The sequence below is a fragment of the Rhinoraja longicauda genome, chromosome 9, assembly GCF_053455715.1.
Source record: "Rhinoraja longicauda isolate Sanriku21f chromosome 9, sRhiLon1.1, whole genome shotgun sequence".
NCBI classification, from domain to species: Eukaryota; Metazoa; Chordata; class Chondrichthyes; order Rajiformes; family Arhynchobatidae; genus Rhinoraja; species Rhinoraja longicauda.
Genome location: NC_135961.1, coordinates 18,250,459 through 18,274,333, shown reverse-complemented (window position 1 = coordinate 18,274,333; position 23,875 = coordinate 18,250,459). Strand labels below are relative to the sequence as shown.

At 42.2% G+C, this 23,875-nt stretch overlaps 1 protein-coding gene across 4 annotated transcripts in view; it reads left to right on the top strand.

Moving 5' to 3' along the window:
- LOC144596516 (tyrosine-protein phosphatase non-receptor type 14-like) overlaps nucleotides 1-23,875 on the top strand; it is a 179,469-nt gene that overhangs the window by 51,058 nt on the left and 104,536 nt on the right. For all 4 annotated transcript variants that reach the window (XM_078404901.1, XM_078404902.1, XM_078404903.1 and 1 more), the window contains one exon: nucleotides 19,634-19,941. In XM_078404901.1, the coding sequence (XP_078261027.1) occupies nucleotides 19,768-19,941 (174 nt within the window). In that variant the 5' untranslated portion in view covers nucleotides 19,634-19,767. The remainder of the gene's footprint in view (nucleotides 1-19,633; nucleotides 19,942-23,875) is intronic.

Genomic DNA, 23,875 nt, shown 5'->3' with positions numbered 1-23,875 from the left:
CCACTAATCTATGTGGGACCTGATCAACGGCTTTTAGGGGCTAGTGGAATCAAGGGGCTAGTGGAATCATGGGATATGGGGAGAAGGCAGGCATGGGTTGTTGATTGTGGATGATCAGCCATGATCACAATGAATGGTGGTGCTGGCTCAATGGGCCGAATGGCCTCCTCCTCCACCTATTTTCCATGTTTCTATACTTTTTGAAAGTCCAGGTACAATACATCCACTGGCTCCTTCTTGTCCATTTTCCTAGTTACATCCTCAAAGAATTCCAGAAGATTAGTCAAGCATGATTTCCCCTTCGTAAATCCATGCTGACTCGGAACGATCCTTACAGCTATCCAAATGTTCTGCAATTTTTTCTTTTATAATTGACTTCAACATCTTCCCCACCACTGATGTCAGGCTAACTGGTCTATAATTTCCTGTTTTCTCTCTCCCTCCTTTCTTAAAAAGTGGGATAACATTAGTTACCCTCCAATCCACAGGAACTGATCCTGAATCTATAAAACATTGGAAAATGATCACCAATGCATCCACAATTTCTAGAGCCAACTCCTTGAGTACCCTGGGATGCAGACCATCAGGTCCTGGGGATTTATCGGCCTTCAGTCCCATCAGTCTACCCAACACCATTTCCTGCCTAATGTGAATTTCCTTTAGTTCCTCCGTCACCCTAGGACCTCTGGCCACTAGTACATCCGGGAGATTGTTTGTGTCTTCCTTAGTAAAGACAGATCCAAAGTACCTGTTCAACCCATCTGCCATTTCCTTGTTCCCCATAATAAATTCACTTGCTTCTGTCTTCAAGGGACCCACATTTGTCTTAACTATTTTTTTCCTTTTCACATACCTAAAGAAGCTTTTACTATCCTCCTTTATATTCTTTGCTAGCTTACCTTCGTACCTCATCTTTTCTCCCCGCATTGCTTTTTTATTTAACTTGTGTTACTCTTTATTTATAAGGAGAAATATTGGACCATGATATGTTTTGCACAAGAAAGTTGCTGTCTATTTAAAGGGACAGTGGGAAGAGATCAGTGCAAGGGGTTCAGTTTGAATTTGTTCCAGCAAAGCATTATAGGAGATACAGCACAAAATCTCTGAAAATTCTTTAGTGTACCATAATATTTTTGTGTGGTTCATGATGGAATTTCATCCAAGTTTTTGTGGAATGCTGTTTGTGTTCCAGGTTCCCTGTTTAAAATACACGATTATTCATGGAGGTAATTGCATAAATGCAGTGATGTCATGTGGCATGTCGTAGTCATACAGCACGGAAACGGGCTCTTTGGCCCAACTTGCACCAGAGTTAAATCCCTGTTAACTGCCTCTCTGTTGAAACATGCGAGTTAGCTCGTAATTGTGCGCTTTCAGTTCAAAGTCTACTTACCGTGTTACCATAATACTACGCACCCATAAATTATTATGGCATACATCATCTGTTAACTTCAAGGCCTTTAAGTTTTCCTTGCACTACAGTCCTACCAAAATATGTATCTTTTTTTCCACTCAACCCAGCCCCCCTTCCCCCCAGACAAAAACAGCCTTGGAATTCAACTGCCTCTAAATCACTCCATTGCTGGCATTCATGTCATCGGCTGCCAAGGCCATAAACACTGGAATTCCTGTCCTGAACCTCTGTGTTTCCACTTCGTTTTCCTCCTTTTTGGATGGATCTTAAACCTACATCTTTATCCAAGTTTTGGGGCATTGCACTAACAGATTATGGCTTGTGTTTTAAATTTTATTTTGAGACATTCCAGAAATGCTTTGAAAGTTTTATTTTATTAAAGCTACTGTTTAAATAAAAGACCTTGCTTATGCTGTTGAATGGTTGCTCTAAAGCTCCATTTTATCACCCAGTTGTAGCTATCAGAGGTTATATATTATCAAAAAATTTCATTGTCCTAGCTCTGTGAGTACTTTTCAACTTCTCCAGTATTAAAACTGAGCTATTGTTAGGTGGTGGTAAATAATGACACGTTTCCACTGTAAATGAGCAATGTTTCAAGCTGTACTTGTTACCTTTATTTAAGAGGGTATTATTTACTTTGTGCTTTCTCCCCACTGTATGAGTCATTAAGGCCATTGATTGACTCAAATTATGTGTAGGATATTCAAATGCCAAGCGTGCAGGATGTTTTGCAAGGGAGAGCTGTAATAGTAGAACCCTTTCATTAAAGTTTTTCTTGATAGATTGTGGGACTTGTTGTGAAGCTTTGTGTCATTTTAATGCTGGTAAATCCCATGCTAAATTTTAATTATTTTACCACTTTATGTTTTCATTATCTTTTTATCACATGGATGGCTAGATGGTCTCTTTTGATGTCTGCATCTTGTGTAGTTGTGCTTGTTATAGGGAAGAGTAAAAGTACATTGGAGTATTGATCTCCCGCCTGACATTTTGGCCACAATAGACCAGGAATGCATCCTGTGCAGAACTGTACGTGCGCTCTGACACCCGACTCCCAAACGGTGCTGTTCCCAGAATCTTCACTCGTTCTAAGTGCTGGACTCCCCAGATGGCTTATTTGGTGAAACAATAGAACTTCATGGCTTTCAGCCATTTGGATTAGTAGTGCCTCAATTTGAATTTCTGTTGAACTAATCAATTGCAACCATTTTGTAAGGTAACTCAGAGTATTTCCGTTTCCTGGCACGAAGATGAGGTAACTTTAAATGCTACCACGGTATGGAATAATCAGTAGTAACAGTTAGAAATATGTGTAACGCCCATATATACAATCACTGAATTTGTAATGAGGGAAATCTGAGTGTTCCTGGTATTGCAATTAGTCATTGGCAAGTTTCAGTGCATTACTCATAGAATCAAAGCCTTCAGATTATTTATTGTCAGCTACACTACAGAGCTGTGAAATTCTTTGTGGCCATGAAGCTCATGGAGTAAACAGTATACATGGTAATGATAAATACAAGGGATGACACAATAATAAATTAATGTGCAAAAAAATATTAGATTACAATAATAAAATAGGTGATCTTTTTTCCTCCGTCCTCTTCCACTGACCCAGCCTTACCCCCAGTTCATTCCTTCACATTTTTCTCCCATCTTCTGATCGCTTCACCTGGTTCCTGCCATGTTTGATGGCACTTGGCCTATATTTATTGGAGTTTAGAAGAATGAGGGAGGACCTCATTGAGAATAGTGAAAGGCTTGGATAAAGTGGATGTGGAGAGAATGTTTCCACTTGTGAGAAAGTCTAGGACTAGAGGTCGTAGCCTCAGAATTAAAGGACGTTCTTTTAGTAAGGAGATGAGGAGGAATTTCTTTAGTCAGAGGGTGGTGAATCTGTGGAATTCTTTGCCACAGAAGGCTATTGAGGCAAAGTCTGCATATATTTAAGGCAGAGAGATATATTCTTGATTAGTACGAGTGTCAGAAGTGATGGGGAGAAGGCAGGAGAATGGGGTTAGGAGGGAGAGATAGATCAGCCATGATTGAATGGGGTAGACTTGATGGGTTGAATGGCCTAATTCTACTCCTATCTCATGAGGGCGGCACGGTGGCGCAGTGGTAGAGTTGCTGCCTTACAGCTAATGCAACGCCGGAGACTCAGGTTCGATCCTGTCTATGGGTGCTGTACTGTACGGAGTTTGTACGTTGTCCCCGTGACCTGCGTGGGTTTTCTTCGAGATCTTCGGTTTCCTCCCACACTCCAAAGACGTACAGGTTTGTAGGTTAATTGGCTGGGCAAATGTAAAAATTGTCCCAAGTGGGTGTAGGATAGTGTTAATGTGCGGGGATCACTGGGCGGCGCGGACCCGGTGGGCCAAAGGGCCTGTTTCTGCGCTGTATCTCTAAATCTAAAAAAAAAATCTAAATGATCTAATGTGGAATTGCTCTCACAGCAGCTGCTCGGTTTCTGCAAAGACAGTCAACCGTTAGAGGGCCTTGGGGTGGAGGAAAGTGAAGGTGGTGGATAGTGAAGATGCCGGGGAAATTTTACGTGGTAATTAGTTGATTTTCACATTCGCCGATGTTTCATGATTGGATACATGGAGTCAGAATATGATATAATCAACTCTCTAGGAAACTGGAATGGCCAGCTTTCGCACTGTCTATATGTTGAAGAGATTCCAGCTATTTGTGTGGAGATTTTCCCAACTTGGGGCCATTGTTGTTCTATTAGTTTTTATCCACCATAAAACCATCACCCGCGGTGTTACTTGCTTTATGGTACAGGTGTTAAACAGTAATTTATCACAACGTTTGCATGGGAGGAAAAAAATCTCTGGGTTTAGGTCTCCATTGAGTAAAAGTGGCAAACAATCGGTAGCATTCTTGATGAATTGATTTAAAAAAGTGGTTTGGTGAGGGGAGGAGAACTGCGTTTTTATATGTGATCATAAGAAAGCACTCGTTAACTGCCTATTGCAACACAGTGGTAACATTTCAGTGATGAGGGAGAGAAAATATAGTTTGTATATTGAACATGAATAATTTGTAGGGAATGTTTATTAGGCCATGAAATGACCTGAAGGACAGGTAACATTAGCTGGATAGAGCTGTTAAGGATAGCGGAGTCAGGGGGTAAGGGGAGAAGGCAGGAACGGGGTACTGATTGAGAATGATCAGCCATGATCACATTGAATGGCGGTGCTGGCTCGAAGGGTCGAATGGCCTCCTCCTGTACCTATTGTCTATTGTCTATTAGAAGAGGTACGAAATTGTGGTGTCTTCCATCTCGTCAATTCGTTCAAAATCACACTTTCTTCAGAACGATGAGTATATCCTCTGGTGTTGTTGGTGCCGATCTTTGCTGTCATGTCATTTGAGAGAAAACATTTCTGGAGGCTGCAATGCGCACAACACAAATATCTCTCTGACCGTTGTGACTTAGTCCACAGTTTGCCTTTCCAAATTATCTGGTTCAGGATTACACATTACCTTCAGTTGCTGTTTTGTTTGTTTTGTCTTAAATGGAATGCTGGATTGCATCCAGAGCAACATTCCATGAGCAGAAGGTATAACAAGAACAGACATGATATCTGAAATAGTTTGTTTTCTCCCCCTAGGAAAGAGAAATAGTAAAGCAGCAGCTTGTGGTAGCAAGCAAGGACTAAACTGTCATCAGTCAAGGCCAAGAAAGTTATTAGGCATTCGTATTTTTTGGTGAGACACCCACTTTTCTTTGGCATATCTGAAATGGCGCTACACTAATATTAAAGTTTTAACAATTGGCTTTGCTGCTGCTTGCTAAAGGTCTTCCGGCTCTGGACTTGTATGATTGTATAGGCAGCTGGTCCACACCCCTAAAGAGGTATTGACATTGTTTGTTACAGGATTTCTTAATCTTGGCATCAGGTTGACTTGTATTTCTGATTGGCTACCTCATGTGAGGTCCTTGTGTATGAGCTTAAATTGTTGATTTATTTGGTATGGAGCCCATTTTACTTCTGATTTATGTTGTGTATATGATTAGAATAGCCTTTTGGAGTAACTGCACAAGATATTTGTTCAATAGGTAGAGACTGAGGTACTGCAACAAAAATGCCTATTTTTGAATGGAAGGAAATTATAAATTGTGCTAACATAGACATCCGTATAGATTCTGTTTCACAAGGTCCTAGTTAAATGTAAGGCCTTTCTCTGCAAGCGATGTACTGTAGTTTCCTATGACTCAATCAATCGCCAATGCAATCTATATACTAAAACTCGTTTGTTTGTACGGTACACGATAGCGCGACAATTTTAGGCCCACCTTACTCACCGTCGTCCCTTTGGTGCTAATGGAAGAAGCTTCATTGAAATCGGTGTTATATTTTTAAAATTATTCACATTTTAAAGTTTAAATCTATCTCCTCGGGAGGGAGGGTGGGAGGGAGGGAGGGGGTGGAGGGAGGGGGAGGAGGGAGGATAAGGAGGGTTGAGGGGGATTGAGTGGGGGGGAGCAGAAGGGGGGAGAGGAAGAGGGGAGGGGAGGCGGAGGGAGGGGGGTGGGAGAGGGGAGGGGGGCAGGGGGAAGAGAGGGTGCTGCACCAATCCAGGAGAGGTTTGGGCCCAACGGGTCCACTTGGTCTAGTAAGTATTAAAATTACATGTACTATTAAATACTGTTTGAGCAATCCGAATCATATCCATGTGCTTAATTTGAGAAGTATTTGAGATATAGAGCAGGTGCCCTGGTGATATTGTGAGGCTTCTGTATGGTTTTGGCATGGAATTTTTAAAAACAATATCTTCCACTACAATGGTGCATTTATTGAACATATTCATACACATTTCAGAAGATTTTACTGATTGATTGAAAGATAAAGCATGGAAATAGTCCCTTCAGCCTATCGAGTCCACGCCAAAAATTAATCGCCCATTCACACTAGTTCGCATCCACTTCCTGAAACTTTAGGGGAAATTTTATAGAAGCCAGTTAACCTAAAAACCGGCAAGTCTTTGGGGTGTGGGATGAAACCGCAGCACTGCAGGAAAGCCACGCGGTCACGGGGAGAATGGGAAAACTTCACACAAACAGCACCTGACGTCAGGATTGAACACAGTTCTGTGGCGTTGTAAGGCAGCAACTCCACTAGCTGTGCCACTGTGCTGCTCTATGTCAGGCTTTTATATACAACAGTTTTTCTTGGCATCTCCACAAAAGCTCTGTCATAAATTTTACTGTGGCAATGAGAATTCAATTGCCTGAATCCCGATACAAAATGTTAGTAAGGTTTGCTCACCTTCATTGGTCGGGGCATTGAGTAAAAGAATGAGGAAGTCGTATGGCAGCTTTAAAGGTCTTTGGTTTGGGCCACATTTGAAATATTGTATGCAGTTTTGGTTGTCCCATTACAGGATGGATGTGGAGGCTTTGGAGAGTGTACAGAAGAGGTCTAGCAGAAAGATGCCTGGATTAGAGAGGCAGAGATTAGTTATAAAGTGAGTTTGGCCAAACTGGGATTATTTTGTCTGGGAGATCAGAGATTGAGGAAAGACCTGAGAGAAGTATATAAAATTATGAGAGGCATGGATAGTGTAGACAGTCAGAACCTTTTTCCAGCGTGGAAATGTCAAAGACTAGAGAGCATAGTTTTAAGGTGAGAGGGGTAAAGTGTAAAGGAGATGTGTGGGACAAGTTTTTTTTACACACAGAGTGGAATACTTTGCCAGGGGTTGTGGTGGAGGCAGGATAGATAGTGGCATTTAAGAGGCTTTTAGATAGCCAGATACATATGCAGGGAATAAAGAGTTATGGATATGGCAGGCAGAGAAAATTAGTTTAACCTAGAATCCTGTTGGACATGGACATTGTGGGCTGAAGACCCTATTCCTGTGCTGTGCGGTGCTGTTCTATGTTAATTAAAACCATTGATCCAATATGGCAAATTATTTTTTCTTGTTAGCCTGATGGATGTGAGTTAATTATGTCATCAACTGCGTTAGTTTAGATTTTTTTTTAGATTTAGAGTTACAGCGCAGAAAAAGGGCCTTCAGCCCACTGAGTCCGCGCCGCCCAGCGATCCCCGCACATTAACACTATCCTACACACACTAGGGACAATTTTTACATTTTGCCCAGCCAATTAACCTACATACCTGTACGTCTTTGGAGTGTGGGAGGAAACCGAAGATCTCGGAGAAAACCCACGCAGGTCACGGGGAGAACGTACAAACTCCGTACAGACGGCGCCCGTAGTCAGGATTGAACCTGAGTCTCCGGCACTGCATTCGCTGTAAGGCAGCAACTCTACCGCTGCGCCACCGTTTAAAACTGTTGTCACGTGAAGACCAGGTGGGTTTTCTTGAGTAGTACTATTAACTCAGTTAGTTGTAACAGTTATTATTGATTTCCATAACTGCAGAGATGATTATGATTCTTGAACATGCATTCTCTCCAGCTCTCTTGGTTTACGAAACCAACAATTGGATTAGTAGCAGCTCGATTATTATTATTATTATCTCAGTGGCTGAACTAGAATGGTGACCTGGCAGGGTGTGATTAATTGTTTCAGCTTTGCATTCCATTAAGCTTTGAAGTCGTTTGTAGAATTTTGCCAATCAGTTACAGAAGTTGAAATAAAGGAATTTATTTGAGCCCTAAAGCAGTTGGGAAAATTTCTTGTCTGGCATTGAATGTTGAGATTGCCATTAAATGTTTGTATCCCAGCGCCGATCGCAGCTGCTTTTAGAGCAGCAATCACTGATTCAGAATATTGATCTGTTTGAAGGGTTATGCTCCCTTTTGGGGGGCCAGGTAGCTACTAGGAATTTAAAGCAGTAAATTCCACCACTTCTTGGATTGGGATTTTAAACACTCTCTCCTGGTGCTTTGTTTGACATGAATTTGTTTGCTACTTTCTGAGGCTTTAGCAGTTAAAGTATAAAAACCTCCAGGTACCTGCAGCCTAAATTATGACACACTTTTCAACTTTACAGTACTGTTTTCAAACTTTAGAAAATAGAATAAATGATCAAATTCAGATGGATGTATAAAAAAAAATCTTGTACTTTCTGTAAATCAGGGGAAAAAAGAGAAATGTTAGCAAATTATACTTCCGTATACCTCTATCTCTGAGTTTAGTTGAGATATACAGTTTGGAAACAGACCCTTCGGCCCACCGAGTCTGCAGCGACCAGCGATCCTCGCACACTGGCACTCTCCTACACACACTAGAGACAATTTACAATTAACCTACAAATCAGTGCGTCTTTGGAATGTGGGAGATCCTGGAATAAACCCATGCAGGTCATGGGGGAAATGTATAAATTCCATACAGACAGCACTTGTAGTCAGGATTGAACCCGGGTCTGTGGCGCTGCAAGGCACAGCACAACCATGCCGCCCCTTCTAGCAAACTGGAAGACCGGGACACTCAGTATTACACGAGTCTACGGTACATTTGGACTCATAATGGGTCCTCCCCAGGCTAAGTCAGGGTTCTGTTCCTGAGAACCTGTTCATAACCTGAAATGTTCACAAGGTGCAATTATGGCCATGAACCAAGTATCCACATGGCAGAAGATGCCTCACCCTCCCCTCCCCAGCTGCCTGCAAATCCATCCTGCCGGCCTTCCTAATGCTCACGTGTATGTACGGACTGTCCATAAATTGAGCTTATGTAAGCTGGGGAGGATCTGTACACTGTTCCAATCTGCTGAGAAACGAAAAACCATATAAAACTATTGGTTGAAGAAGATATTTCAAAAGATAAAGGCCTTGAGATCCAATCAGATGGCTCAGAGGAAAGATTTTGCATAAGTAATACTGAAATCCGTTTTTAAAACAACCTTCCTTGTTTCTATACGATTACATCAACTAAGCATAAAGGTGCAAGTTGGAATGAGAATTGAGCGATGGTCAGTGTGAAGAAAAGTGTGTAGAAGGAAAAGTGAGGCAGGCCCACCTAACAGGAATTTAATATGTCAAGGGAATGGTAATGAAGCGAATCGTGGCAAAAGTGAAAGAAGGTTTTGACGTTCTGCTTGTTATCGTATGGAAACATTGATTTTAGATTTTATTTAGATTTAGAGATACAGCGCGGAAACAGGCCCTTCGGCCCACCGAGTCCGCGCCGCCCAGCGATCCCCGCATATTAACACTATCCTACACACACTAGGGACAATTTTTACATTTACCCAGTCAATTAACCTACATACCTGTACGTCTTTGGAGTGTGGGAGGAAACCGAAGATCTCGGAGAAAACCCACGCAGGTCACGGGGAGAACGTACAAACTCCGTACAGTACAGCACCCGTAGTCAGGATCGAACCTGAGTCTCCAGCGCTGCATTCGCTGTAAGGCAGCAACTCTACCGCTGCGCCACCGTGACGCACTATTGAGAATATGGTTTCGCTGATTGTGAGGACAAAAGGTCAGCAGGAGTTATGAGAAGGAAGGATGATGAGACATGCTTGTGAGATCATTGAATCTCTTGCATTGGCATCTCATTTTGATAATGCAGATCTCCTTGAAGATCTCTCTTTAAGCTTGCTGTATTGTCCTTTTACTGACCTCCTCCTAAGAGGAGGCTCAGAAGGTCAAGGTAGGGAAGCAGCTTGTTCCAGGCACTGTCTATCTGGAGTTTGCACACTCTCACTGTTTCTGCAGGCAGCTCCAGTTTCCTCCCGTGACCCATATACCTGCTGGTACATTAGTTGGTTCCTGTAAATTACCCTTTAGGATAGTTAAGTGGCAAAAGGGCTGATCAGCCAAATAAATCATGTCTTCTGTCATAAGAGGTAATGATGATTAAGCCCAATGATTCACTATCACAAGGAAAATTTTGTTGCACTGTTGTAGAAAAGTATGGGATTTTAAATGATGCATTCCTACTTTGATGCATCCCCTCCTCCCTTCCCCTCCTCCTTCCCAGATCTCCCTCTATCTTCCTGTCTCCACCTATATCCTTCCTTTGTCCCACCCCCGACATCAGTCTGAAGAAGGGTCTCGACCCGAAACGTCACCCATTCCTTCTCTCCCGAGATGCTGCCTGACCTGCTGATTTACTCCAGCATTTTGTGAATAAATACCTTCGATTTGTACCAGCATCTGCAGTTATTTTCTTATATTCCTACTTTAAATATGCCATGGATAAATTGAACAAAAGTTTTCTTTGAAATAGGTAGATAGCCCAATCCTAAGTGCAGTTGTGGTATCATTTTTTTTCTTTGGTGATTGGCCAGACATTACAAGGTGATGTGGCATGTGGGAATAGCTGAGTTTGGTAACTTGCTTAGCACGATGGTTGGGCCTGTTTGACTTATGATCGCCCCTGAAGATTGTGCACAGATGCTCGCAAAACAACCACTCAATCTAAATGTGGCTGCTACAATGCAGAGGAGGCCATTTGAATTTGTAATTTTCCTTCCACATTTTCTTGAAGAAGCTGACCAGTAACTCTTGAGTCTGTGGTAGAGTCTTGACCCGAAATGTTAACTATCAATGTTCTCCAGAGATACTGCCTGATTTGCTGTTAGTCTAGCACTATGTGTCCTTTTTGTAAATGATCATCTGCAGTGCCTTGTTTCTACAGTATCTTTTCTTCTCCATTCTGGCCGTACCTTCCTCATCCAGTTATTAATAATCAGTGCAGATGCTCTTGTAGGTTGTACTTTAACACTGAATGTTGACAGCACCACAATATGTAATGTTCACAAGTGCTTGATTTCAGGTTTGAAATTCCAAAGGCAACAGGAAAGAAAATGTAGAGCATGCAGGAATCAGGCCTTGTCGAGTGTTTGAACAGAACACACAGACAAGCAAATGTGAAGCATTAAGGATCAAAATATGTCTTTGTGGCAGTGAATTATCATTGAAAGTCTTGGAAGTCTGGGAAGAATGGGAACAGAAGTTCTAGAGGGGAAAAGAAATTAAGGGCAGGGCCAATTGTGAACGATGTGAGAGGGGAGGTAAATACAGAAGTTAAAGTGTTGTACTTAAATGCGCGTAGTATAAAAAATAAAGTGGATGAGCTTGAGGCTCAGTTAGTCATGGGCAAGTATGATGTTGTAGGAATCACTGAGACATGGCTACAAGAGGACCAGGGCTGGGAACTGAATATTCAGGGGTACACAACGTATAGAAAAGACAGACAGGTGGGCAGAGGGGGTGGGATTGCTCTGATGGTAAGGAATGATATTCATTCCCTTGCAAGGGGTGACATAGAATCAGGAGATGTTGAATCAGTATGGATAGAAATGAGAAATTGTAAGGGTAAAAAGACCCTAATGGGAGTTATCTATAGGCCCCCAAACAGTAGCCTTGACATAGGGTGCAAGTTGAATCAGGAGATAAAATTGGCATGTCAAAAATGTAATGCTACGGTGGTTATGGGAGATTTCAACATGCAGGTAGACTGGGAAAATCAGGTTGGAAATGGACCCCAGGAAAGAGAGTTTGTAGAGTGCCTTCGAGATGGATTCTTAGAACAGCTTGTACTGGAGCCTACCAGGGAGAAGGCAATTCTGGATTTAGTGTTGTGTAATGATCCTGATCTGATAAGGGGACTAGAGGTAAAAGAGCCATTAGGAGGCAGTGATCACAACATGATAAGTTTTACTCTGCAAATGGAAAGGCAGAAGGGAAAATCGGAAGTGTCGGTATTACAGTATAGCAAAGGGGATTACAGAGGCATGAGGCAGGAGCTGGCCAAAATTGACTGGAAGGAGGCCCTAGCAGGGAAGACGGTAGAACAGCAATGGCAGGTATTCCTGGGAATAATGCAGAGGTTGCAGGATCAATTTATCCCAAAGAGGCGGAAAGACTCTAAGGGGAGTAAAAGACACCTGTGGCTGACGAGGGAAGTCAAGGACAGCATAAAAATTAAGGAGAGGAAGTATAACATAGCAAAGAAGAGTGGGAAGACAGAGGATTGGGACTCTTTTAAAGAGCAACAAAAGTTAACTAAAAAGGCAATACGGGGAGAAAAGATGAGGTACGAGGGTAAACTAGCCAATAATATAAAGGAGGATAGCAAAAGTTTTTTTAGGTACGTGAAGAGGAAAAAAATAGTCAAGGCAAATGTGGGTCCCTTGAAGACAGAAGCAGGGGAATTTATTATGGGGAACAAAGAAATGGCAGACGAGTTAAACCGTTACTTTGGATCTGTCTTCACTGAGGAAGATACACACAATCTCCCAAATGTTCTAGGGGCCGGAGAACCTAGGGTGATGGAGGAACTGAAGGAAATCCACATTAGGCAGGAAGTGGTTTTGGGTAGACTGATGGGACTGAAGGCTGATAAATCCCCAGGGCCTGATGGTCTGCATCCCAGAGTACTTAAGGAGGTGGCTCTAGAAATAGTGGAAGCATTGGAGATCATTTTTCAATGTTCTATATATTCAGGATCAGTTCCTGTGGATTGGAGGATAGCAAATGTTATCCCACTTTTTAAGAAAGGAGGGAGAGAGAAAACGGGTAATTATAGACCAGTTAGTCTGACATCAGTGGTGGGGAAGATGCTGGAGTCAATTATAAAAGACAAAATTGCTGAGCATTTGGATAGCAGTAACGGGATCATTCCGAGTCAGCATGGATTTACGAAGGGGAAATCATGCTTGACAAATCTACTGGAATTTTTTGAGGATGTAACTAGGAAAATTGACAAGGGAGAGTCAGTGGATGTGGTGTACCTCGACTTTCAGAAAGCCTTCGACAAGGTCCCACATAGGAGATTAGTGGGCAAAATTAGGGCACATGGTATTGGGGATAGGGTACTGACATGGATAGAAAATTGGTTGACAGACAGAAAGCAAAGAGTGGGGATAAATGGGTCCCTTTCGGAATGGCAGGCAGTGACCAGTGGGGTACCGCAAGGTTCGGTGCTGGGACCCCAGCTATTTACGATATACATTAATGACTTAGACGAAGGGATTAAAAGTACCATTAGCAAATTTGCAGATGATACTAAGTTGGGGGGTAGTGTGAATTGTGAGGAAGATGCAATAAGGCTGCAGGGTGACTTGGACAGGTTGTGTGAGTGGGCGGATACATGGCAGATGCAGTTTAATGTAGATAAGTGTGAGGTTATTCACTTTGGAAGTAAGAATAGAAAGGCAGATTATTATCTGAATGGTGTCAAGTTAGGAGGAGGGGGAGTTCAACGAGATCTGGGTGTCCTAGTGCATCAGTCAATGAAAGGAAGCATGCAGGTACAGCAGGCAGTGAAGAAAGCCAATGGAATGTTGGCCTTCGTAACAAGAGGAGTTGAGTATAGGAGCAAAGAGGTCCTTCTACAGTTGTACCGGGCCCTGGTGAGACCGCACCTGGAGTACTGTGTGCAGTTTTGGTCTCCAAATTTGAGGAAGGATATTCTTGCTATGGAGGGCGTGCAGCGTAGGTTCACTAGGTTAATTCCCGGAATGGCGGGACTGTCGTATGTTGAAAGGCTGGAGCGATTGGGCTTGTATACACTGGAATTTAGAAGGATGAGGGGGGATCGTATTGAAACATATAAGATAATTAGGGGATTGGACACATTAGAGGCAGATAACATGTTCCCAATGTTGGGGGAGTCCAGAACAAGGGGCCACAGTTTAAGAATAAGGGGTAGGCCATTTAGAACGGAGATGAGGAAGAACTTTTTCAGTCAGAGGGTGGTGAAGTTGTGGAATTCTCTGCCTCAGAAGGCAGTGGAGGCCAGTTCGTTGGATGCTTTCAAGAGAGAGCTGGATAGAGCTCTTAAGGATAGCGGAGTGAGGGGATATGGGGAGAAGGCAGGAACGGGGTACTGATTGAGAGTGATCAGCCATGATCGCATTGAATGGCGGTGCTGGCTCGAAGGGCTGAATGGCCTACTCCTGCACCTATTGTCTATTGTCTATTGTCTAACCTCAGCAAAATGGATTGCAGTTTAAACTAGAATGTTTGTCCTGCCACGTAATTGTTAAATGTGGTTGTATCTTGTGCTCAGATTCTCAGAAGAGCTCAATTTGCAGCGCACATTTACATCTGATCATCTGATGGGCATTCTGCTGATGATAATGTCATTTAAAAAGGGAGCGTTTTTCTGTGTTTGCTTGGGATGATACGACAATTCTAATTATTTTGAAGTTTATATTGCTAAGAGAGAGAGCAGATTCTTCCCTGAGTTCGGTAGTGACAGTGTTTTGTGCACTGAAGGATTTATCACAAATCTTGGCTTTTATGAGAGATGTTGAGCGAGGCTGTAGAGTGGGTATTGAATTTTAATAAAAATGCATAGAATCGTAAATCAAAGAATGAGTTAAAGCTCAGATGATTAGTGGCATTCCAGAACTTTCAATGCTCTGCATTTGCTCTGGCGGTCACTGTGGGATGGCTCATTTCATCTTGACAAGGGTAGATTATCAGCTCAAAGTCTGAAGAAACGGAAACCTTTGGTTAGAATGTAGTGGAGGAATGACGATATAGTGTACGTTTTCAACATCTATACTGTGTGTTAATTGTGTTTTTAGCATCTTAACTAATGCGTGTTTAGCCCTTTAGAAGGCAAATGGAAACAAATAAAATATTTGAAATAGTTTGTGCAATGATTGGTTCCTTTGTTGACTGTCCATTTGGCTTTTTTTTATATCATTGACATTTTCCGTTATTGTTACTCCCTGCAGTTCCTGCTTAGGATTTGTTACTATTCAATGAAAAAGAAATCCAAGGTTTCTGTAAAAAAAACCATAAAGGCAGGGAACTAACACGGGAGTAATTTATAAAATTGATAATCTATCGTATGTTTATTTATTGTTGTTGTGTCTACTGAGCCTGTAAAGCAGCAGAAAGTAAGAATGTGATTGTTCTGGTTTATGTCTGGTGCATATGACAAATACTCTTGACTTAGTAAATGTGAGTTGTTTACGTATTAATAATGTGGCATCTTCTGTAGTGTTGCTCTTGTTAAGCTGAGTCATATGAGTCAGTAGAGTTATTATTGTAATAGGTGTACAGTCTCATTAGAGCTAGTGTAGAAGGTGGCTTTCTTTTCTTTTCCGCTTGAAAGTTAAATTGCTGGAAGTAAACTTGGCCTGAGGTTAGCTAATTACCTGTAGCGTAAAATAATAATGAAACGGTATTATGAGTTTGAAGTTGCACCTAGTCTTTTAAATGTGAAAATTTCACGCATTTTGCATCTGTACAAGTGTTCACCAGCTGAATATTTTATAAATATTATTTTATATATATATATATATATATTTATATATATATATTTATATATATATATATATATATATAGATTAAAAAACATATATACTTTAAATTTATTCATTTTCTCAGGATCTGAGTATGGCAAGTAAAACCCATCCCCACTTGCCCTTGAGAGGTTGATGGTAAATTGCCTCCCTGAACCACTGCAATTCATTTGTGAGCTCCTATGCTACTGTTGGAAACAGGGTGTCCGGAAGAAGATCCAGGGGCAAAAGTTGCTGGAAGCATCTAATATGTTCACAATATTGAAAAAAAAATCAATATTGTCAAAACCAGGAGCCCAAGACGTTAAACTGATCTTTTCGATGAGATTGACAAATTGTGATGCCCATCTATTTAAATAGACATGTAAAGGAGGTAGTTGTCATGACTGGGCAACGTTTCGGTTTATTATTGTCACATGTACTGAGGTGCTGTGAAAAGCTTTGTTTTGCTTTCTATCCAAACGGATCAGATATACCATACAATAGTCAATAGTCGTTTATTTGTCACACACACATAAATGTGTAGTGAAATGAAACATTACCCGCAGTTGAACAATAAGACCAATAAGAATAATCAATAAAAATGCAATAACACATACAATCACAAACTAACACCAAACAAAAAGAAACATCCATCACAGTGAGTCTCCTCCAGTCCCTCCTCACTGTGATGGAAGGCCAGAATGTCTTTTCTCTTCCCCTGCCGCCTTCTCCCGCGGTCAGGCTGTTGGAGTTGCCACGTCGGGGTGGTCAAACTCAAGTACAATAGATAGAGCAAATGGTTCTCAGCATTGTGGCGCAAAGTCCAATTTCCTGAATGGGGTTGCGATGAATCAGACAGTGCACTAGCTTATGGAAGGACTGTTCGGAGGCCTGATTACAGTGAGGAAGAAGCTGTTCTTGATTCTGGTGGTGCACACTCTCAAACTTCTGTACCTTCTGTTACTCCTGTTAATCAATGCCAAAAGCAGGTACATTTTATTAGCTGTTTGAAGTTTGTTGTAACAACAGATAGAAAATGGCTTTGAAAAATCATTGATTTCTGAAATACTTAGATACATAATGCTGAACCATTCAAAGCCAAATAAATCAGGGCATGTCATTATTAAATTGTGACTCCTGCACTATCTAAAATTGTGACTCCTGAGACCGTCTTTCAGAAAGTATCCTGCATTATATGATGTCAATATTCCCTGAATCTGATCATTGTGCTAATGTAAACATTGTGAATGCAATGCATATTTTACTAAGGTGCTCTCTAATTGTAGTTAAAAGAATTCTAACATAGCATGTGTTCGTCTGAAAATGGCATTAAACAGAAATATATAGATTCTATTCCTTTCAATTTAAGAATTAAAAAGAAAAATCTGAACTGTTTGATGAAGCATTAATACTTATAAATATGTCTCTTGATGGTTGTGGCAAAACATAGAGTTAAATTAATAGGAACCTTTATTATTGATATTCACAATTTTTGGTAAAATATCCACAAAAATGTTTTTCCAGAGATCTTACTCCATTCATTAGTGCCTGTTGAGAAATTGGCCCAGGTTTGGCCCATGTGTGTGTAATTCCTTGCACCTCTGATATTTGGCCAGCATCAATTGCACTTCCAATGATACCACCACATGTGCATGAGCCACTTCTATTGGTTACTGAACACTTTTTTTCAGAACCAACCTTGGTTTATTAGGTACAAAAAAAGAACAAAGTGGCGAGATGTGAATTAAAGCATCCCTGATGAGATATCGTTATTTACTCTGTGTCTGCCACTTATTTTCATTGCTCAATATGTGCGAAGAAGCATCACTGTGTCTCCTTGAAGATTGCAACATTACTACGTTATGCATCTCAATGCAAGATCACAATCAAGTGATAGGAGCAGAATTAGGCCATTTGGCCCATCAAAGTCTACTCTGCCATTCGATCATGGCTGATCTATCTCTCCCTCCTAACCCCATTCCACTGCCTTCTCCCCTTAACCTCTGACATAGTGTGATGTGTGATGTGTGCCATGGTGTGAAATGCAGTACATATTTTTTAAAAACTTTTTTTCCCCAAAAGTTCCATGAGAACAAATTTGATTCCATAACATCATAGTTTTGGGTAGTGGTGAATTCTGAGGGTGAACTCTGTAAACCAAGCAACTGCAAGGCAGGGGTTGCCTTTAGCGTTTTAAGTCATGTTGGGAGTGGCTGTGCACATTTGGAGACTGCTGCTTTCTCCTCACCGTGGAGACAACCTTTTCTGCAGTTTGCCTGTTGCTGCAATGGAGAGATGTTCTCCCTGGTCTGCCTGCCTTCCTGACTCTCCCTGTGGTAATGATATGGCAGCTGTTTGTTCTGCATACAGGTTCTGATGAGAACTCTAGCGTTACTATTTTGGTGCATGAATCAGTGTGAGAAATGTCATTGGGCAAAACATTGTTAAATGCAGCACGATTTTGCATTTTTTTCTGGTGTTTGCACTGCACACAGCACATCTCAATACTGTGAACTGTGTAGGGAGGCACTGCAGATGCTGATTTAAACCGAAGATAGGCACAAAATGCTGGAGTAACTCAGCGGGATAGGCAGCATCTCTGGAGAGAAGGAATGGGTGACGTTTCGGATCGAGACCCATCTTCTGCCTGTCCCACTGTTACATTTTGATAGCATTTTGTGTCTATCTTCTGTGAACTTTGTGGTCTAAATATATATTTTTTCCTTTATTATGAGTTGGTGTCAATATAGTTAAAAACCTGTTCCAAAACTGCAACATTTCTGTTGTTTTTTAATAATGGTTGGATTGGAGGTGGACAGAGCTGTTTTATGCTTTTGCCTTTGCAGGATCTGATCTTTGCAATATAACATTTCTCAAATGGCCTGTCTTTCAATTTTGACCGGGGGGTAAGGGCTCCTTGAGTACCAGAGTGCCTTTGTTCCTCTTCATGTGACTTTTCACATTTTTCGACTAGCACTAAATTAAGGGGGGAACTGCATCACAAAGCCCACAACAAAGGCTTTTTGATCAAATAAGATTATGTTTCCAAACAGTTTCTTTTCATATATTGAGCCCGTTTTAGTTGTTGCTGCATGCTTGTAGTGTTTTGCTAAGTACATAACAATGACTAGAGATCAAATGAAAAGCTTTAGACTGGAAGCTGATAAGTGACTAGTCCTTCAAAGTTTTACAGTTTTCGAGTATAGAACGCACATTTTGTTTAAGTTATTCATGCAAACACTGAACAGCCAATTTACTGCATGTGGGAGTTTAAACAGCTTTTGATCGGAGTTGAAACATATTTAATGGTCCATTGGTCAAGTCTCACCCCCACCTTCCCTCAGACATTGATAAATGTGTTGTTCATCTGGATCTGAAGGACCACGGCTTTCATTGTAAGGCTAAAAATATTTTTGTTCTTTTAGTTGTGGTTTTCCATTCCGTACTTTTATTCCTCTTTTTGGAAGAGCTCACCTGTTCATTGTTGATCTGCAGCTAATCAGCTAGCTGGGGAATGGGATAATGTACTTTGGATATCTGGAGTTGGTCTCAGTATTGATCAGTTTGATGCAGAGCTTCCTTTGGTGGAAGGAATATACTGGCATTTTAAGCCCAGTGTATGAGAACATAGAAGGAATTGGCTTCTGAATCTGTTCTAATTCCATATAACAGTAACAGTAACATTTTAATTTGTCCCCTCATGCATGATGTCGACTTATTTTGCCAAATATACTAAATTATTAGAACTCGGCTTGAGATAAATCGCAAATGTCATAAACTTGTCTTTAAAATGCATGTCATTCGAAATGCTTACTTACCCTGAAGAATTGTGGATCTTTTTAGAAAACATTCAGCGATATTTCATGATGACAATATTTTCCATAAGTTAGAGAATAAATGATATGTTAACAAGAAATGTTACATTTTCAAAGCAAGTACTTGCGGTTCCTTAAGAATGCTTACAGATATTCGAGTTTTGTTCGGAAAGATGTAGCACTCTGGTTCTGACGGTTTCCAACTTTATTTTCCACAGGAAGCATCAAATTCTTAAATGTCACCGGGAAAGGGACAGCTGTTTTCACCCTGTGCTGAGAAGAAGCTGTGAGGCGACTGGCAAACTGTTTAAGGGGTTCGTTTCTGAGGGACTGCTTCCAAAGCGAGTGAGCCATGCCTTTCAGGCTGAAACTACGGAGGACCAGACGCTACAATGTCCTGAGCAAGAACTGTTTTGTGACTCGCATCCGATTGTTGGACAGCAATGTCATAGAGTGCACGCTGTCTGTGGAAGGCACAGGGCAGGAATGCTTGGAAGCCGTGGCTCAGCGCTTAGAATTGCGTGAGGTGGGTGAACCTAATTTATCGATCCACTATATGTCAATTGAACATAATGAACCACAGTATAACGAGTTGTTCTTTCAAATTGATGACGTGGTAGTTTTCCGAATGGCAAAGTATTCACTTGAAGGATTTCTTTTTCCAAGCTGGAAGTATTTGAGTGAAAAAAATTAGGAGAGGAACTAGGCTCATGAACAAAATGTAATATATTCACTAGAAATGCTGGCAATCACTTGGTCCATCTTTCTATTATCCATTTGTAGATGCAGGATTAATAACTTTCTGCCTTTATCTAAATTATGCAATTACTGGAGGCGTAGATTTGTATTGAATACTGATTTATTATCATCCTTCAGTTCTTCTGATGATATTTTATCTGTAGGCAAATTTGTTAAACATTTAATATACACAAGCAATTATTTGCATATCTGTGTTCTTCGCACTTCTAAAGGACCATCTCATTGTGACCTACAAGATGCTCAACAGAGCAGATTCTAACAGAAGGTATTACAAAATGCTGGAGTAACTCAGCAGGTCAGGCAGCATCTCTGGAGAGAAGGAATGGGTGACGTTTCGGGTCGAGACCCTTCTTCAGATTGAAGAGGGGGGGGGGGGGGGGGAGGTTGCTAGAGTGTGGGCACGTTGGGATGAAGGACCTGTTTCAACATTGTTTGATTCTATGACTAAGTTGCACAGTGACGGGGAAATAGCTGATGGCATCGCCTGTCCCTTTACCTCCCTCCTAAACTCCATCCAAGGACCCAAACAGTCTTTCCAGGTGAGACAGAGGTTCACCTGCACCTCCTCCAACATCATCTATTGTATCCGCTGTTCCAGATGTCAACTTCTCTACATCGGCGAGACCAAACGCAGTCTCGGCGATCGTTTCGCTCAACACCTTCGCTTAGTCCGCCTTAACCAACCTGATCTCCCCGGTGGCTGAGCACTTCAACTCCCCCTCCCACTCCCAGTCTGACCTTTCTGTCATGGGCCTCCTCCAGTATCAAAGTGAGGCCCACCGCAAACTGGAGGAACAGCACCTCATATTTCGCTTGGGCAGCTTACAGCCCAGCGGTATGAACAAGTCAAGTCAAGTCAAGTCAAGTCAAATTTATTTGTCACATACACATACTCGATGTGCAGTGAAATGAAAGTGGCAATGCCTGCGGGTTGTGCACAAAAATAATTACAGTTACAATAAATAAAGTTAATAAGTTACTAAACATAGCACCAAAAGTGTCGACAAAAATTTAGTCTCTGGGGTTATCAAAGTTGACAGTCCTGATGGCCTGTGGGAAGAAGCTCCGTCTCATCCTCTCCGTTTTCACAGCGTGACAGCGGAGGCGTTTGCCTGACCGTAGCATCTGGAACAGTCCGTTACTGGGGTGGCAGGGGTCCCTCATGATCTTGCTTGCTCTGGATCTGCACCTCCTGATGTATAGGTCCTGCAGGGGGACGAGTGTAGTTCCCATGGTGCGTTCTGCCGAACGCACTACTCTCTGCAGGGCCATCCTGTCCTGGGCAGAGCTGTTCCCAAACCAGACTGTAATGTTGCCGGACAGGATGCTCTCTACAGCCCCAGAGTAGAAGCAATGAAGGATCCTCAGCGACACTCTGAATTTCCTCAGTTGTCTAAGGTGGTAAAGGCGCTGCTTAGCCTTACCCACCAGTGCGGCAATGTGCGTTGCCCACGTCAGATCCTCTGCGATGCGGACTCCCAAGTATTTGAAACTGCTCACCCTATCCACAATAGACCCATTTATCTCCAGTGGCGTGTACGTCCTTGGATGTTTAGCCCTTCTGAAGTCCACAATCAGCTCCTTTGTTTTAGTGACATTCAAGAGGAGGCTATTGTCCTGACACCAGAGTGCCAGATCAGCCACCTCCTCCCGGTAGGCCTTCTCATCGTTGTTGGAGATCCGGCCCACCACCACAGTGTCATCAGCAAACTTGATGATGGAGTTTGAGCTGAACCTGGCCCTACAGTCATGTGTGTACAGGGAGTACAATAGGGGGCTAAGGACGCAGCCCTGGGGGGATCCTATGTTCAGGGTGAGGGAGCTAGATGTGTGTTCCCCCATCCTGACCACTTGGGGCCTGGCAGTGAGAAAGTCCAGGACCCAGGCACACAGAGGGGTGCTAAGCCCCAGTTCCAGCAGCTTCTCAACCAGTCTGCTGGGGACTATTGTGTTGAATGCTGAACTAAAGTCAATGAACAGCATCCTCACATAGCCCCCCTGGCTGTCCAGATGAGAGAGAGCGGTGTGTAGAACCTGGGAGACCGCATCATCCGTGGACCTGTTCGGACGGTATGCGAACTGTAGTGGGTCCATTGACTTCTCCAACTTTAGATAGCTCCTCTGTCCCTCTCATCCCCTCCCCCTTCCCAGTTCTCCCACTGTCTTCCTGTCTCCACCTATATCCTTTCTTTGTCCCGCCCCCACCCCCCCGACATCAGTCTGAAGAAGGGTCTCGACCCGAAACATCACCCATTCCTTCTCTCCAGAGATGCTGCCTGACCCACTGAGTTACTCCAGCATTTTGTGATACCTTCGATTTGTACCAGCATCTGCAGTTATTTTCCTACACAACATTCCGTATTGAATTGCTCGCGAGGTGAGCATGATCTGGACAGTTGACATTACATTGGTGTCAACATAACTGTAATAAGCCTGCGAATGACATCTGTCCCATAAACCTGTTGACTGTCACCATGTTGTAATACTCACTGCAGGAATCTTTAAATTCCTTTTTACTTACAGTCAACCCCTACGATACAGTGATTAGTGTTCCTAGAAAACAGACCGAATGCGTGATATTTAAAAAGCTATTAGATCACCACATGGATATGCAGGAATGGAGGGATCTGGATCCTTTGCAGGCAGAGGAGATTAGTTTAGCACATGTTCAGCATGGTTATGTTTTCCAAAGGACCTGTTTTTGTTCTGCGTTCTGTAGTGAGAAGAAGCATGATGTGCACCTGTCAAGAAATGTGAATTGGAAAAAAGATTTTCACATAAATTCCATGAGAGCAAATTTTTCTTCCAGAGCTCAAATATATGGGTAGTGTTTTGTGAATTGAAGGCAAATTTCTATAATGTGAATTGCTGTAACACATGTGGCTTGTATGAGTTTTTGGCATATGGTATGCTTGCCTTCATTGCTAGCGTATTGAATATAAGAATCAGGAAGTCTTGTTGCAGCTCTGTGGGACTTTGGTTAGGCCACATTTGGAGTATTGCATGCAGTTCTGGTTGCTCCATCAGAGGAAAGATATGGAAGCTTTGGAGAAGGTGCAGAGGAGGTTTACCAGAATGGACAGAATAGTGGGTTTCAAAGGACTAGAGACAACAGAGGGTTTCAGCTACAGGGAGAGGTTGGACAGACTTAGATTGGTTTCTCTGGAATGTCAGAGGTTGAGGGGAGACTTGGTAGAAGTATATAACATTATAATAGGCATAGATAGGATAGACAGTCACAACCTTTTTCCCAGGGTGCAAATGTCCAACACTAGAGAGCATAGTTATAAGATGAGAGGGGAAAAATATAATGGAGATGCACAGGGCAAGTTTTTTTACAGAACACAGTGGGGGCCTGGAACGCATTGCCTGGGGTAGTGGTGGAGGCAGATACGATATTGGTGTTTAAGAAGCCCTAAGAGCTATATCTAACTCTCTCTTGAAAACATCCAGTGAATTGACCTCTACTGCCTTCTGTGGCAGAGAATTCCACAGATTCACAACTCTCTGGGTGAAAAAGTTTTTCCTCATCTCAGACCTAAATGGCTTACCCGTTATGAAACCGTGACTCCTGGTCCTGGATTCCCCCAACATCGAGAAAAAAATTCCAGCATCCAGCCCGTCCAACCCCTTAAGAATTTTCTATGTTTCTGTAAGATCCCCTCTCGTCCTAAATTCCAGTGAATATAAGCTCAGTCGAT